This window comes from Ranitomeya variabilis, chromosome 5 (assembly GCF_051348905.1).
Source record: "Ranitomeya variabilis isolate aRanVar5 chromosome 5, aRanVar5.hap1, whole genome shotgun sequence".
NCBI classification, from domain to species: Eukaryota; Metazoa; Chordata; class Amphibia; order Anura; family Dendrobatidae; genus Ranitomeya; species Ranitomeya variabilis.
In genome coordinates, this window is record NC_135236.1 from 192,300,534 (window position 1) to 192,316,576 (window position 16,043).

Here is a 16,043-nt window from a genome sequence, read left to right on the forward strand (position 1 = left end):
TGACGTCAGCTTGACGTATCTGCGAGCTGCAAGCTATCTCTGTAAATCCTGTTATGATCCGGTGACCTTGGAGCCGCATGAGAAACTTTCTCAGGAGTAGGTGGTACCTGTACTGACCGCAAACCCTAAACTAACACCGCAACTAGAAGTAGCCGTGGTATGTACCTAACACGTCCTAGACACCTCGACACAGCCGGAGGACTAAATACCCCTATAGATGGAAATGGGAATTCTATCTTGCCTCAGAGCAGAACCCTAAAGGATAGGCAGCCCCCCACAAATATTGACTGTGAGTATAAGAGGAAAGACACACGCAGGCAGAAAAACAGGATTTAGCAAAAGAGGCACTTCTAGCTAAATAGAAAAGGATAGGACAGAATTCTAAGCGGTCAGTATTAAAATCCTAAAAATATCCATAGCAGATAATACAAATATTCTACATCTAACTAAAGACATAGAATGTATATCTGCATCTCCTGAGAATCCAGCATGACTGAAAAATCCAAACAAAGTCTAAGCTGTACAAAAACACAATAAATTGCACTGAATTGCAAAGCACACTGCATGTGTGCACAGAGACAAAAAACCAGACACTTATCTTAGTTGAATTGGCAGCAGGGCATGAGGAACCAGAGAGAGATGCAATCCCTCCAAGAACAATGGACAACTGGCCAGGAGTAATGGATCCTGCACACCTAAATACCCAGTAGAGCTGCAATCAGCAGAAACACCTGCCCTGGATTACAACCCCAAGACAACTGCACTACCACTAACAACCACCGGAGGGAGCCCAAGAGCAGAATTCACAACAAAATCCCCCATCTACTACCTTTCTGGAGGACAGAGTAATCATAAGAGCTGACCTGGCCTTCCTCCCAAAGGTCAATTGAAAATTCCACAGGGACCAGGAAATAAATTTGCCCTCATTTTGTGCAAATCCAAAAACCCAGGGAGAACAAACCTTCCACTGTCTAGATGTCAGACGTTGCCTACTTTAATATATAGAAATCTCAAAATCCTGGCAACAGTCATCAGCCCTTTCTGTCTCCTTCCAGGGGACAAATAGGGGGAAAAAAAGCTTCAAAATCAACTATAGCACGGTGGCTTCGTATGGCTATTTCACTATCTTACTCCTCCTCAGGTCAGACTCCCACACTTGCATGACTTGCATACTCTGAAATAAACTGAGGAGAGAGGTGCCACCCCCTTCTTTTATCTCTGCTACAGGTTTCCTGTTCCTGGGGGCGGATACCATCTCTCATGTGCGGTGCTGTCATGGCTGTGGAAAATCAAATTACCGGTAAGTAATTATCATTTTTCCATCAGTGCACTTCTCTGCATACAGGGGTAAATGCATCTTTTGACTCCTGTATTTGGCCCAGCAGTTTATTAATACCGAGACTGCTTGTATTCACAGCATTAAGGGTATCTTGCAGAGAAGGGGAGTCTATTGAAGAAGCCTCTGCAGCATTTTCTCCTACCTCCTCAAAATTCCCGTCCCCGGCCTCTGCACTCTGTGTACTCATGAAAGAAAAAATAACATATAAGGGAAATAAAACGTGTAACATATAAGTCCCCTTTAAAAATATAGTTTTATTGATTAAATAGTTAAAAATACCACTTCCCAGTGAGAACGGAAAAAATTATTATAATATTAAGGGATATATATAGGTGCACCTACCCTAGTAGATATCCCTGCACTGGCCTACTGCCCCTACCTAACAGTGGAGGTTGGCACCCTGATAGTATATTTGGCGCCCCCACTCCGCGACGGCTATCCCCTGCTGGCCCTATAAATTACCTTACCAACTAAAGGGGAGAAAACAATAAGCAATTTAAAGAAATGAAGGAAGAGCAGGCAGGCAGAACTAAGGTGCACACTATATAAATATTGACCAACTCCCTACTTCTGGTCTCTTAAGGGACAATGTGCTAGAGGCATATAACAAAAATAGCTAACCAATATTGTGTACAATTGTCCTTGTGTGTACTCACAAAAATGTACTCCTATATATTAATAATGAGACTTTTAGTAGGGAGAGGAACACAGATACAAATGACTTGGTTCAGTCCGGATACAGGACTATGCATAACTACACTGTCTGGCAAAGAAGACATATAAATACCAACATTGCATATATAATGGAGTACAAATAGCCAGCCGGCAGTATACAGATGATATTTTTGACTAACCCATGTAATAGCGCTGCATATAGAATCACATACAGGTGCCCATAGCCAGTATTCAGTGTTTATGCTAGTGCAATATGCTAGACCAAAAAAAAGATATTCAAGTGCTAACATAGACAGCCAGTGAGAAAGATATTCTCCCTAAAGGAGACACTTAGCTGTAGGTATAACGCCCTATAGGCGTTATACCTACAGCTAAGTGTCTCCTTTAGGGAGAATATCTTTCTCACTGGCTGTCTATGTTAGCACTTGAATATCTTTTTTTTGGTCTAGCATATTGCACTAGCATAAACACTGAATACTGGCTATGGGCACCTGTATGTGATTCTATATGCAGCGCTATTACATGGGTTAGTCAAAAATATCATCTGTATACTGCCGGCTGGCTATTTGTACTCCATTATATATGCAATGTTGGTATTTATATGTCTTCTTTGCCAGACAGTGTAGTTATGCATAGTCCTGTATCCGGACTGAACCAAGTCATTTGTATCTGTGTTCCTCTCCCTACTAAAAGTCTCATTATTAATATATAGGAGTACATTTTTGTGAGTACACACAAGGACAATTGTACACAATATTGGTTAGCTATTTTTGTTATATGCCTCTAGCACATTGTCCCTTAAGAGACCAGAAGTAGGGAGTTGGTCAATATTTATATAGTGTGCACCTTAGTTCTGCCTGCCTGCTCTTCCTTCATTTCTTTAAATTGCTTATTGTTTTCTCCCCTTTAGTTGGTAAGGTAATTTATAGGGCCAGCAGGGGATAGCCGTCGCGGAGTGGGGGCGCCAAATATACTATCAGGGTGCCAACCTCCACTGTTAGGTAGGGGCAGTAGGCCAGTGCAGGGATATCTACTAGGGTAGGTGCACCTATATATATCCCTTAATATTATAATAATTTTTTCCGTTCTCACTGGGAAGTGGTATTTTTAACTATTTAATCAATAAAACTATATTTTTAAAGGGGACTTATATGTTACACCTCTGCACTCTGTGCCAGGATCTCTCTTCCTCCAGATACAATGCTCTATATCTGGATCCTCCTCCAGCTGCTGCCCCCAGTTTTTGTACTGCCAGTTTTGCTGTCATGCTAGTGGAAGCAGACCCCTCAACATACTTTTGGAGTTTTGCAGCCGCCTTCCCAGACAGATGTAGAAAGAGAAGCAGCATCCGTTCCAGGTGAAAAGGGTATCAAAAAGTAGTCTTTATTCTGCCATAGTAACATACAACGTTTCGGCCATATTGGTGTGCCCCAGATTGGCCAATATGGCCGAAACGTTGTATGTTACTATGGCAGAATAAAGACTACTTTTTGATACCCTTTTCACCTGGAACGGATGCTGCTTCTCTTTCTACATTTGTGAGTATCGTCCAAATTGGATCCTTGGACTTTGGAGCGTGCAGCCCAACATTCTGGTGCTGTTGGTTGTGTTTGTTTACATGTGCCTTCCCAGACAGGTCTCTCTGCCTCCTCTCTCCTGCTGTGTGAGGGCCATCTTGAATTCTAGCCAGTACTACTTCCTCTTTTCTCCATTGTCTTTTTGATCTCATCAGTGCACCTCCAGCACCAGATTTCACACCTCAGGTCTCCAGGCAGTCAGTGGCAGCAGGGAATCTGGTTTCTGCCCCTTACCCACAGCTCTTATGGCTTTTACAGGATGTATACAGCAAAACCGCCAAGCAAACACGACTTACTGCATTCACCTCATGGCCACACCCCCCTTGCCTCCAGCATTTGCTGATAATGTGCCACATTCATCTTTCCTTCAACTTTGACCAAGTTTTCTGTGCCTTTGTAGCTCACACATACCCAAACCATCAGCAATCCACCTCTGTGCTTTACAGTAGGAATAGTGTTCCTTTCATCATTGGCCTTGTTGACCTCTCTCCAAATGTAACGTTTATGGTTGTGGCCAAAAAGTTCCATTTTGATCTCATCACTCCAAATTACCTTGTTCAGAAAGTTTTGAGGCTTGTTTCTGTGCTGTTTTGTATATTGTAGGCAAGATACTTTGTGGCATTTGTACAGTACTGGCTTTCTTCTTGTGACTCAAGCCCATTTCTCTTCGAGTGCCTCCTTATTATGCATCTTGAAACTGCCACACCACTAGTTTTCAGAGAGTACTGTATTTCAGCTGATGTTATTTGTTGGTTTTTCTTTGCATCCCGAACAATTTTCCTGGCAGTTGTGGATGACATTTTTGTTGGTTTACCTGACCATGGTTTTGTTTTTACAGAGCCCCTGATTTTCCATTTAATCACAGTTTGAAAGCTGCTGACTGGCATTATCAATTCCTTGGATATCTTTTTGTTTCCCTTTCCTGTTTTATACAGTTCAACTACCTTTTCCCATAAATCCGTTGACAATTCTTTTGCTTTCGCTATGACTTACAATCCAGAAATGTCAGTGGCTGAATGAAAGATGCAAGAGTCTGTCTGGATCCCAGAAACTCACTCAGCTTTTATGCACACTCACTGATTACAAGCAAACAGGTCACAGGTGAGGATGTTACCTTAAGTAGCCATTCAAACCCATTTGTGTCAACTTCTGTGCATGTTATCAGACCAAAATCACCAGGGTATGTGAACTTTTGATCAGGGTCATTTGGATGTTTTGAGTTGACATTATGATTTAAAAAGAAAAAACACTTTGATAATAAATGGCTTTACCACTAACCATTAGTGGAAAAAAAGTTTTGGTGTTATCATTCATATTCTCTGAAAAATGGCCAAGAAAGCAAAAATTCTGCTGGGGTATGTAAACTTTTGAGCACAACTGTATATATATATCTTTGTCGCCATAAAAGTAGGGGGGTCCAGACACATTTCTTGCACAGCTGCCCCAAGCTGTCAGTGTCCGCCCCTGAAGTAATCTGTGATAAAAACTAAAGTTGGAAAAAATGTATTTAGCATTTCTGTCTTTGTAATGATGAGATAGTGCTTTCTGCATGTTCATACATCTTACCTGGATGGAGGTTTCGTCTTGAGAGGCCAAAGGAAGTGATAGTACAGTAAAAATGTCGTCCTTGTAACTTGTGTTCCCACATACCAAGCAAGTTGTGTTTTGTCTAAGAACTCCCTGTAATAAGCGGGTAATCAGAGATTCCGATGCATTGCCTCCTATACCGCTGCTGCTTCCAGCATTGCCTGAACCGGTCTTATTTTTCTGCAATGAAACAATTCTATAGATTAGTTTAAATTGTAGGCAATTTCACAAATGTCTTATTGATACTTAGGACCCAGATAAACCTTAAAATATCCACATATATTTTGCTGCATTGCAAAGCCCACCATCAGCATGATAAATTGAGAAATAATAAGGTTATGATTTACTCTTTGTCTTCTCCCATATTCTGGTCCCTCCATATTTTGCATTTATTATCCACTGCTACCTCTATTTTAGTGTAATTCCTCACCTTTTTAACGCCTTCCCACGAAAGCCAATTTTTGTTTTTATGCTTTAATTTTTTCCTCCATTTCTTCTAAGAGCCATAACTTTTCTCTTTTTCCATCAAAATAGCCATCTGTGTGCTTGAAGTTGTAGTTTTGAATAACACCATTAATTTTAACATAATATATTGGAAAGAGCGGGTGAAATGGGGAAAAACACAATTCCACCATTGTTGTTGTTTTTTTTTATTAAAACGTCTTTATTGAGCAATAAACAAAGGGTACATGGATTATTCAGAAGCATTAGAAAAGATTTGACAAATAGAGTTTTACAGTACTCCTTGAACTTTAGACAGTGTATTATAACTATGACCAACTTTCCCTTCCCCCCCGGGGCACACATCCACACCTTCATAGCATAATATTAAACAAGCCCAACAGGAATTTTGCCATCAATTTGCTCTTTCATGTACCAGTCTGTAAATTGGAAGCAATCATAAATTGCCTGGCGTATAGATAATGTCTGGGCATTAATAAAAGAAGACCATGTAAGGAAAAGCCGTTCGGTGTATTTTTCTTTGTTCAATATGGACTCTATCCAGTCCATCTTCAAGAGTTAGGCTACCTTCGTAGTGATTAAGCTCAAAGAAGGAGTATTATCTTGTGCCCATAAATGAAGAATTCTTTTGCAGGTGGCTGCCGCCCAGATAAATAAAATGCGGCGCTGCTGAACAGAAAGCCTCACCAACTGATCTTGTGGGAGAATGTTGAATACGGCCCACTCCTGAGAAAGATGAAGAAAAAAATGTGCGACCAGGCGGAGTGCTGGGCACACAGAAAGGAGCAAAAAGTTATTAAAATGTACAGACCTTTAACCCCTTAACGACCGCCGATACGCCTTTTAACGGCGGCCGCTAAGGGTACTTAAACCACAGCGCCGTTAATTAACGGCGCTGTGGAAAAAGTGAATAGCGCCCCCCAGAGTCGGATTTTCTCTGGGGTCTCGGTTACCGGGGGTAGCCGAGACCCCAGAGAACATGATTCGGGGTTTTTTTACTGACCCCCGAGTTGCGATCGCCGGTAATTAACCGTTTACCGGCGATCGAAAAAAAAAACAACGCGATTTCCCATTTAATTTCTCTGTCCTCCGATGTGATCGCACATCGGAGGACAGAGAAATGGGGTCCCCGGTCGCCCCCGATGCACCCCCGAAAAAAAAAACAACACGATTTCCCATTTAATTTCTCTGTCCTCCGATGTGATCGCACATCGGAGGACAGAGAAATGGGGTCCCCGGTCGCCCCCTGTCTCCCCCGGTGCTCCTCGTGGTTCCCCATGGGCGCCGCCATCTTAAAAATGGCGGGCGCACGCGCTGTGCGCCCGCCGGCCGGCAACTGGGAGATCTTTGGGGTCTCGGCTGCTGGGGGTAGCCGAGACCCCAAAGAACATGATCGGGGTCGGTTTTTACCGACCCCCGTTTTGCGATCGCCGGTAATTAACTGTTTACCGGCGACCGCAAAAAAAAAAAAAAAAGTGATGTGTAATTCTCTGTCCTCTGATGTGATCACACATCAGAGGACAGAGAAATAGGGGGATTTGGGGACCCTATCATACTTACCGGTGTCCCTGGGTCCTCCTGTGTCTTCTCCTGCCGGCCGGCTTCTTCCTATAGAAAGAAAATGGCGGGCGCATGCGCAGTGCGCCCGCTCTCTGCTGCCATCTGCCGGCCGGCAGGAGAGAAGAGTTGGGGCTAAAATTAGGGTTAGGGCTAGGGTTAGGGTTAGGGTTGGGGCTAAATTTAGGGTTAGGGTTGGAGCTAAATTTAGGGTTAGGGTTGGGGCTAAATTTAGGGTTAGGGCTGGGGCTAAATTTAGGGTTAGGGTTGGGGCTAAAGTTAGGGCTATAGTTAGAGTTGGGACTAAAGTTAAGACTAGGGTTGCGGCTAAAGTTAGGGTTAGGGTTGGGATTAGGGTTTGGATTAGGGTTGGCATTAGGGTTACGTTTGGGATTACGGTTAGGTTTGGGATTAGGGTTAAGGGTAGGGTTGGGATTAGGGGTGTATTGGGATTAGGGTTAGGTTTGAGGTTAGGGTTGAGATTAGGATTAGGGGTGTGTTGGATTTAGGGTTCTGATTAGGGTTATGGTTGTTTTGAGGTTAGGGTTGCGATTATCCTTAGGGTTGTGATTAGGATTATGGATCGGGTTGGCATTAGGGTTAGGCCTCTTTCACACTTCAGTCTTTTGGCGTCAGTCTGAAACGGCCATTTTCATCAAATAGCGGATCCGCCATTTTTTTTGGCGGTTCCGCTATTTTCCCATAGACATGCATTAGCGACGGATTGTGGCGGATGGTCGTCCGTTCCATCCGCCATGTGACGGATCCGTCGAGATTTGGCGGACGTCATCTAGACATTGATGGCCATTGTAACGTTTTTTGTCTGCGGCGAAATGGCGGTTCGCGACGGATCCGTCGCGTTCGTCATTCCATAGAATGGCCGCCTATGGGCGACGGATCCGTTGTTACCGTCATTTCGGCGGATCCGTCGCCCCAATCCGCTTTTTCAATTGCGCATGCTCCAAAAAGTAGATACTTTTCCCAGACAACCCCCAAGTAACGGATCCGTCAAAAAAACGGATCCGTTAATACCGTTTTCTCAACAATTGTGACGGATCCGTCACTATGTCGGAGCTGACTGACGCCAAACAACTGAAGTGTGAAAGAAGCCTTAGGGATGTGTTGGGGTTAGGGTTGGAGTTAGATTTGGGGGGTTTCCACTGTTTAGGTACATCAGGGGGTCTCTAAACGCCACAGCCAATTTTGCGCTCAAAAAGTCAAATGGTGCTCCCTCCCTTCCGAGCTCTGCCGTGCACCCAAACAGTGGTTTACCCCCACATATGGGGCATCAGCGTACTCGGGATAAATTGGACAACAACTTTTGGGGTCCAATTTCTCCTGTTACCCTTGTGAAAATAAAAACTTGGGGGCTAAAAAAAATTTTTTGTGGAAAAAAAAAATATTTTTTATTTTCACAACTCTGCATTATAAACGTCTGTGAAGCACTTGGGCATTCAAAGTTCTCACCACACATCTAGATAAGTTCCTTGGGGGCTCTAGTTTCCAAAATGGGGTCACTTGTGGGGGGTTTCTACTGTTTAGGTACATCAGGGTCTCTGCAAACGCAACATAATGCCCGCAGACCATTCTATCAAAGTCCGCATTCCAAAATGGGGTTCTTTCCCTTCCGAGCTCTGCCATGCGCTCAAGCAGTGGTCCCCACCACACATGGGGTATCAGTGTACTCAGCACAAATTGGACAACAACTTTCGAGGTCCAATTTCTCTTGTTACCCTTGTCAAAATAAAAATTTGGGGGCTCAAAAATCTTTTTTGTGGAAAAAAAATTTTATTTTTATTTTCACGACTCTGCATTATAAACTTCTGTGAAGCACTTGGGCATTCAAAGTTCTCACCACACATCTAGATAAGTTCCCTGGGGGTCTAGTTTCCAAAATGGGGTCACTTGTGGGGGGTTTCTACTGTTTAGGCACATCAGGGGCTCTGCAAATGCAACATAACGCCCGCAGACCATTCTATCAAAGTCTGCATTCCAAAACGGCGCTCCTCCCCTTCCGAGCTCTGCCGTGCACCCAAACAGTGGTCCCCCCCAACACATGGGGTATCAGTGTACTCAGGACAAATTGGACAACAACTCTTGGGGTCTAATTTCTCTTGTTCCCTTGTGAAAATTAAAACTTGGGGGCTAAAAAATATTTTTTGTGGAAAAAAAAATATTTTTTATTTTCACGACTCTGCATTATAAACTTCTGTGAAGCAGATGGGCATTCAAAGTTCTCACCACACATCTAGATAAGTTCCTTGGGGGGTCTAGTTTCCAAAATGGGGTCACTTGTGGGGGGTTTCTACTGTTTAGGTACATCAGGGGCTCTGCAAATGCAACATAACGCCCGCAGACCATTCTATCAAAGTCTGCATTCCAAAACGGCGCTCCTTCCCTTCCAAGCTCTGCCATGCGCCCAAACAGTGGTTTACCCCAACATATGGGGTATCAGCCTACTCAGCATAAATTGCACAATAAATTTTGGGGTCCAATTTCTCCTGTTACCCTTGAGAAAATAAAAATTGCAGGCTGAAAAATCATTTTTGAGGAAAAAAAAAAGGATTTTTTATTTTCACGGCTCTACTTTATAAATTTCTGTGAAGAACTTGGGGGTTTAAAGTGCTCACCGCACATCTAGATAAGTTCCTTAAGTGGTCTAGTTTCCAAAATGGGGTCACTTGTGGGGGGTTTCTACTGTTTAGGCACATCAGGGGCTCTCCAAACGCGACATGGTGTCCGATCTCAATTCCAGCCAATTCTACATTGAAAAAGTAAAATGGCACTCCTTCTCTTCCAAGCTCTGCGGTGCGCCCAAACAGTGGTTTACCCCCACATATGGGGTATCGCCACACTCAGGAGAAATTGCACAATAACTTTTGTGGTCTAATTTCTCCTGTTACCCTTGTCAAAATAAAAATTTGGGGGCAAAAAGATCATTTTTGAAAAAAAAATGCGACTTTTTATTTTCACGGCTCTACGCTATAACCTTCCGTGAAGCACCTGGGGGTTTAAAGTGCTCACCACACATCTAGATAAGTTCCTTAAGGGGTCTAGTTTCCAAAATGGTGTCACTTGTGGGGGGATTCCACTGTTTAGGCACATCAGGGGCTCTCCAAACGCGACATGGCGTCCGATCTCAATTCCAGCCAATTCTACATCGAAAAAGTAAAACGGCACTCCTTCTCTTCCAAGCTCTGCAGTGCGCCCAAACAGTGGTTTACCCCCACATATGGGGTATCGATGTACTCAGGAGAAATTGCACAACAACTTTTGTGGTCTAATTTCTCCTGTTACCCTTGTGAAAATAAATATTTTGGGGCAAAAAGATCATTTTTGTAGAAAAAATGCAATTTTTTATTTTCACGGCTCTACGTTATAAACTTGTGAGAAGCACCTGGGGGTTTAAAGTGCTCACCACACATCTAGTTAAGTTCCTTAAGGGGTCTAGTTTCCAAAATGGGGTCACTTGTGGGGGGCTTCTACTGTTTAGGCACATCAGGGGCTCTCCAAATGCGACATGGCGTCCAATCTCAATTCCAGCCAATTCTACATTGAAAAAGTAAAACGGCACTCCTTCTCTTCCAAGCTCTGCGGTGCGCCCAAACAGTGGTTTACCCCCACATATGGGGTATCAACATACTCAGGAGAAATTGCACAACAACTTTTGTGGTCTAATTTCTCCTGTTACCCTTGTGAAAATAAGAATTTGTGGGTGAAAAGATCATTTTTGTGTAAACAAATGCGATTTTTTATTTTCACGGCTCTACTTTATAAACTTTTGTGAAGCACTTGGGGGCTCAAAGTGCTCACCACACATCTAGTTAAGTTCCTTAAGGGGTCTAGTTTCCAAAATGGGGTCACTTGTGGGGGGTTTCCACTGTTTAGGCACATCAGGGGCTCTCTAAACGTGACATGGCATCCGATCTCAATTCCAGCCAATTCTGCATTGAAAAAGTCAAACGGCGCTCCTTCTCTTCCAAGCTCTGCGGTGCGCCCAAACAGTGGTTTACCCCCACATATGGGGTATCGGCGTATTCAGGAGAAATTGCACAACAACATTTATGGTTAAATTTCTGTTTTTACACTTGTGAAAATAAAAAAAAATGGTTCTGAAGCAAAATGTTTGCAAAAAAAAGTAAAATGTTCATTTTTGCCTTCCACATTGTTTCAGTTCCTGTGAAGCACGTAAAGGGTTAATAAACTTCTTGAATGTGGTTTTGAGCACCTTGAGGGGTGCAGTTTTTAGAATGGTGTCACACTTGGTTATTTTCTATCATATTGACCCCTCAAAATGACTTCAAATGTGATGTGGTCCCTAAAAAAAAAATGGTGTTGTAAAAATGAGAAATTGCTGGTCAACTTTTAACCCTTATAACTCCCTAACAAAAAAAAATTTTGGTTCCAAAATTGTGCTGATGTAAAGTAGACATGTGGGAAATGTTATTTATTAACTATTTTTTGTGACATATCTCTCTGATTTAAGGGCATAAAAATCCAAATTTTGAAAATTGCTAAATTTTTAATTTTTTTGCCATATTTCCATTTTTTTCATAAATAATCGCAAGTAATATCGAAGAAATGTTACCACTAACATGAAGTACAATATGTCACGAAAAAACATTCTCAGAATCAGCAGGATCCGTTGAAGTGTTCCAGAGTTATAACCTCATAAAGTGACAGTGGTCAGAATTGTAAAAATTGGCCTGGTCATTAAGTACCAAATTGGCTCTGTCACTAAGGGGTTAATAAAAATGCTGAACACACAACGCATTTCGGAAGCTGAATGCCGCCTTCATCAGGTGATGGAAAAACAATACAAGCAGGTGGTTTATATATAACAAATGAACAGGAAGTGATCTGAAATCCATTAACCCCTACTTAACCTAACAATCGGAGGCATGATTAAAAGTGAAATAACAACAATTTTCTTATATAAAAGGGAAATGAAAATGAATATGAGAATAAGATTGAAAAAAAAATGTAAGAAAACTTAATAAAAACTGAATGAAAGATAAATAAAAGCGATATGAAAACGTGTTTATTACATAACCTTCTCCAATGATAAATTGAGGCCCTCTGGAGACAATAGAATCTACACCTCCCCCAATAAAAATAATTAGGGAAAAAGAGGGTCCATTCAAAAATAAAATAATAAGTATTTATTTCAAATATTAAAACAGATTTAAAAATTCAAGCAGGACTAACATACAGTGACACATACCAATAAAAAAAACCCATCATGGTCCTTTTTAGTGTGTCTAGGTACCGCCCATGATTACCATATAAAATGCATGTGCAAAGCAGTGATAGAGCTTTCTTGTGCCTGACGCTACACAAAAACAGAGAGATTAGCACTCACTAAACAGAACGAAGTGAAACATACAGTACTTGTAGATACTCACATAAAGTGCCTGGGAGCTACTGTAAGGAGGTAGAAGATTTAAGTGTCACCAACCTGACGATGCCGTTTTGCCAGATGCTTCTTCAAAAAGGGGCGATAGTTTTAGACTGAACTACCTTCATTTTTTAGGCCGGTGTAGAGCGCTCATTGGTGGTCAGTAGGGTTGAGCGACTTTTATTTTTATAGGATCGGGTCGGGTTTCACGAAACCTGACTTTCTCAAAAGTCGGGTCGAGTGAAATCGGCCGATCCTATAAAAAAGTCAGGGTCGGGGTCGGAAAGAAGCCGAGGGTGAGTATATTCCTATTAGGTATATACTCACCCTCGGACACGCCCTGCTTCTTTCCGGCAGCCTTCCTTCTTAAGAATGAGCGCGTGAAGGGCCTTAGATGATGTCACTGCTTGTGATTGGTCGCGGCCGCTCATGTGACCGCCACGCGACCAATCACAAGCCGTGACGTAATTCTCAGGTCCTAAATTCCTAGAATTAGGAATTTAGGACCTGAGAATTACGTCACGGCTTGTGATTGGTCGCGTGAGCGGTCACATGGGCGGCCGCGACCAATCACAAGCCGTGACATCATGGAAGGCGCTAAACACACTCATTTTAAGCAAAGAAGGCTGCCGGTTACCAGCGGCAATGTCCAGGGGCCTCCGGAGAGGTGAGTATATTAATATTTTTTATTTTAATTCTTTATTTTACACTTAAATGTGGATTCCGATACCGATTTCCGATATCGCAAACATATCGGAACTCGGTATCGGAATTCCGATACCAGATTCAGAAGATCGCCGACCTCATGGCCGACCCCACACAGGGGTCGGGTCAGGTTTCATGAAACCCGACTTTGCCAAAAGTCGGCGACTTCTGAAAATGGCCGACCCGTTTCGCTCAACCCTAGTGGTCAGTGTTTATTCGGCGCATGTCAGTTATATGTTGCAAACCTCATGAGAAATTACTTCCGATGCAGACTGCGCTGGAGCGCAGCGTGGAACGCAAGCGAACCTTTCTGCGCAGGACCGGAAGTCAGAGGAGCAGCTGAATCGACATGCGCACCTCCTGACCAGAAATGGGTATGCATATACCGTAGCGTAGTGTGCCAGAGGTGCGGCTATTTACCAATCATGCCAGGAGAAATACAATAAGGAATAGAGTGTATCGACGCCCACATATAAAGTGACAAAGTGCGCAAGAACAGCTGAATCGACATGCACAACTCCTGACAAAAAATGGGTGTGCATACACCAGAGCGTAATATACCGGAGGCGTGGCTATCTGCCGATCAAGCCAATAGGGGTACGGTGAGGGATGAGGTGAATGGACACCCAAATATAAAGTGACAAAGTGCGCAAAGAATAAGACAAAGTTCCTAATCCAATAAAGGGCATAAACTAATAAAATAAAGTAAAAAATAGACATGCCGTAAACCAATATATACTAATCGAGATATACCCTTATCATGGACACATTAAGTTACTAAATAATATAATAAATAAGCCGTAATAAAGTGTACTAACAACTGAAAATTCCGTAGAACCAATTACACATTACGTATAATAGTGAAAAACATATGAAATATATATATATATACCGTATATCAGAAAAAACAATATAAATATATATAAATAATGAATAAACATGCCTCAAAATAGTGACAATAAAAAACATGATGAGCATACACTGTGTTCCAAATTATTATGCAAATAATATTTCCTCATATTTTCTCTAAATTACCTATCTGAATTGCAGTCATTGTTATTTTCCAGTCATCTACTATTCTAGTATAATTGCAAAGTTTTGGAAAAAACTGCCTATGAAAACAGTATCTTTAAAAAAAAAAAAAAAACACTCAAAATGCATGTTCCAAATTATTATGCACAGCAGAGTTTTCAACCTTTTTTTTTTATTTTGAACAAAAAAATGGTCAATTGTGAAGTTATAAGCATTATCAGCTTATTACAAAATGAAATCAAACAGTTTTCAAGTGAAAACTTTATTCTAGGTGATGTTACATTTGCACGTAGGACCCCTTGTTCGGAATAAGCTTCTGACCTCTCTCGTCCATTGAATTTGTCAGTTTTTGGATGGTTTCTGCTTCAGTTGTTTTGCATGTGGACAGAATACCCTCCCAGAGCTGTTCCTTAGATGTGAACTGACTCCCGCCATCATAGACACTCCATTTGATTATGCTCCAGAAGTTCTCAATGGGGTTGAGGTCAAGGGAAGATGGTGGCCACACCATAAGTTTGTCCTCTTTTATGCCCATAGCAGCCAGAGATGTAGATGTGTTTTTTGCAGCATGAGACGGTGCATTATCATGCATGAAAATGATCTTGATGCGGAAAGCACTGTTCTTCCTCTTGAACCATGGCAGGAAGTGTTGTTTTAGAAACTCCACATAGATTATGGAGTTCATCTTTACCCCTTCAGGGATCATAAAGGGGCCGACAATCTCTCTCCCGATGATTCCAGCCCAAAACATTACTCCACCTCCTCCTTGTTGGCGCCTTAGCCGTGTTTTCATGGGGTGTCTGTTGTGAATTCCGTTCTTGAACTCCCTCCTGTGGTCATGAATGATACTTCGGCGAGTTCTGTCCGTGGACTCCCTCTGGTGGCTGTGAGTGGAACTGCTGGTTCTGAGGTTGCTTCCTCAGCTGCCCTCGTTTGCGGCTGGGTTGGCTTCTCTATTTAACTCCACTCAGATCGTTACTCCATGCCAGCTGTCAATGTATTAGCACTGGTTCAGATCTCTCTCGGATCTTTCTGATGACCTGTCTTCTCCAGCAGAAGCTAAGTCCCTGCTAGTTCATTTGTTGTTCATTGTGTACTGAATATATTTCTTAGTACTTGCTAAGTTCTAGTCCAGCTTGCTAACATGATATTGCCTTGCTAGCTGGAAGCTCTGGGTTGCAGAGTGGCACCTCCGCACCGTGAGTCGGTGCGGGGGTCTTTTTGCACACTCTGCGTGGCTTTTTGTAGTTTTTTGTGCTGACCACATAGATCCCTTTCCTATCCTCAGTCTATCTAGTAAGTCTGGCCTCCTTTGCTGAAACCTGTTTCATCCCTGTGTTTGTGACTTTCCTCTTAACTCACAGTTAATATATGTGGGGGGCTGCCTTTACCTTTGGGGAATTTTCTCTGAGGCAAGGTAAGGCTTATTTTCCTATCTTTAGGGGTAGTTAGCTCTTAGGCTGTGAAGAGGCGTCTAGGGAGAGTTAGGTACGCTCCACAGCTATTTCTAGTGTGTGTGTTATAGGATTAGGATTTGCGGTCAGCAGAGTTCCCACTTCCCAGAGCTCGTCCTGTCTTCTAGTTTAACCATCAGGTCATTCCAGGTGCACCTAACCACCAGGTCCATAACAGGTGTCCATCCTCCACTCCATCCATCTGGACCATCGAGCGTTGCACGGCACTCATCGGTGAACAAAACAGTTTGGAAGTC

The 16,043-nt window shown here is 42.6% G+C and overlaps 1 protein-coding gene across 2 annotated transcripts in view; it reads right to left on the reverse strand.

Annotated features, from left to right (window-relative positions):
- The window catches only part of USP50 (ubiquitin specific peptidase 50), a 78,550-nt gene that overhangs the window by 38,483 nt on the left and 24,024 nt on the right, over positions 1-16,043 (reverse strand). For both annotated transcript variants that reach the window (XM_077263673.1, XM_077263674.1), the window contains exon 4: positions 5,158-5,358. In XM_077263673.1, the coding sequence (XP_077119788.1) occupies positions 5,158-5,358 (201 nt within the window). The remainder of the gene's footprint in view (positions 1-5,157; positions 5,359-16,043) is intronic.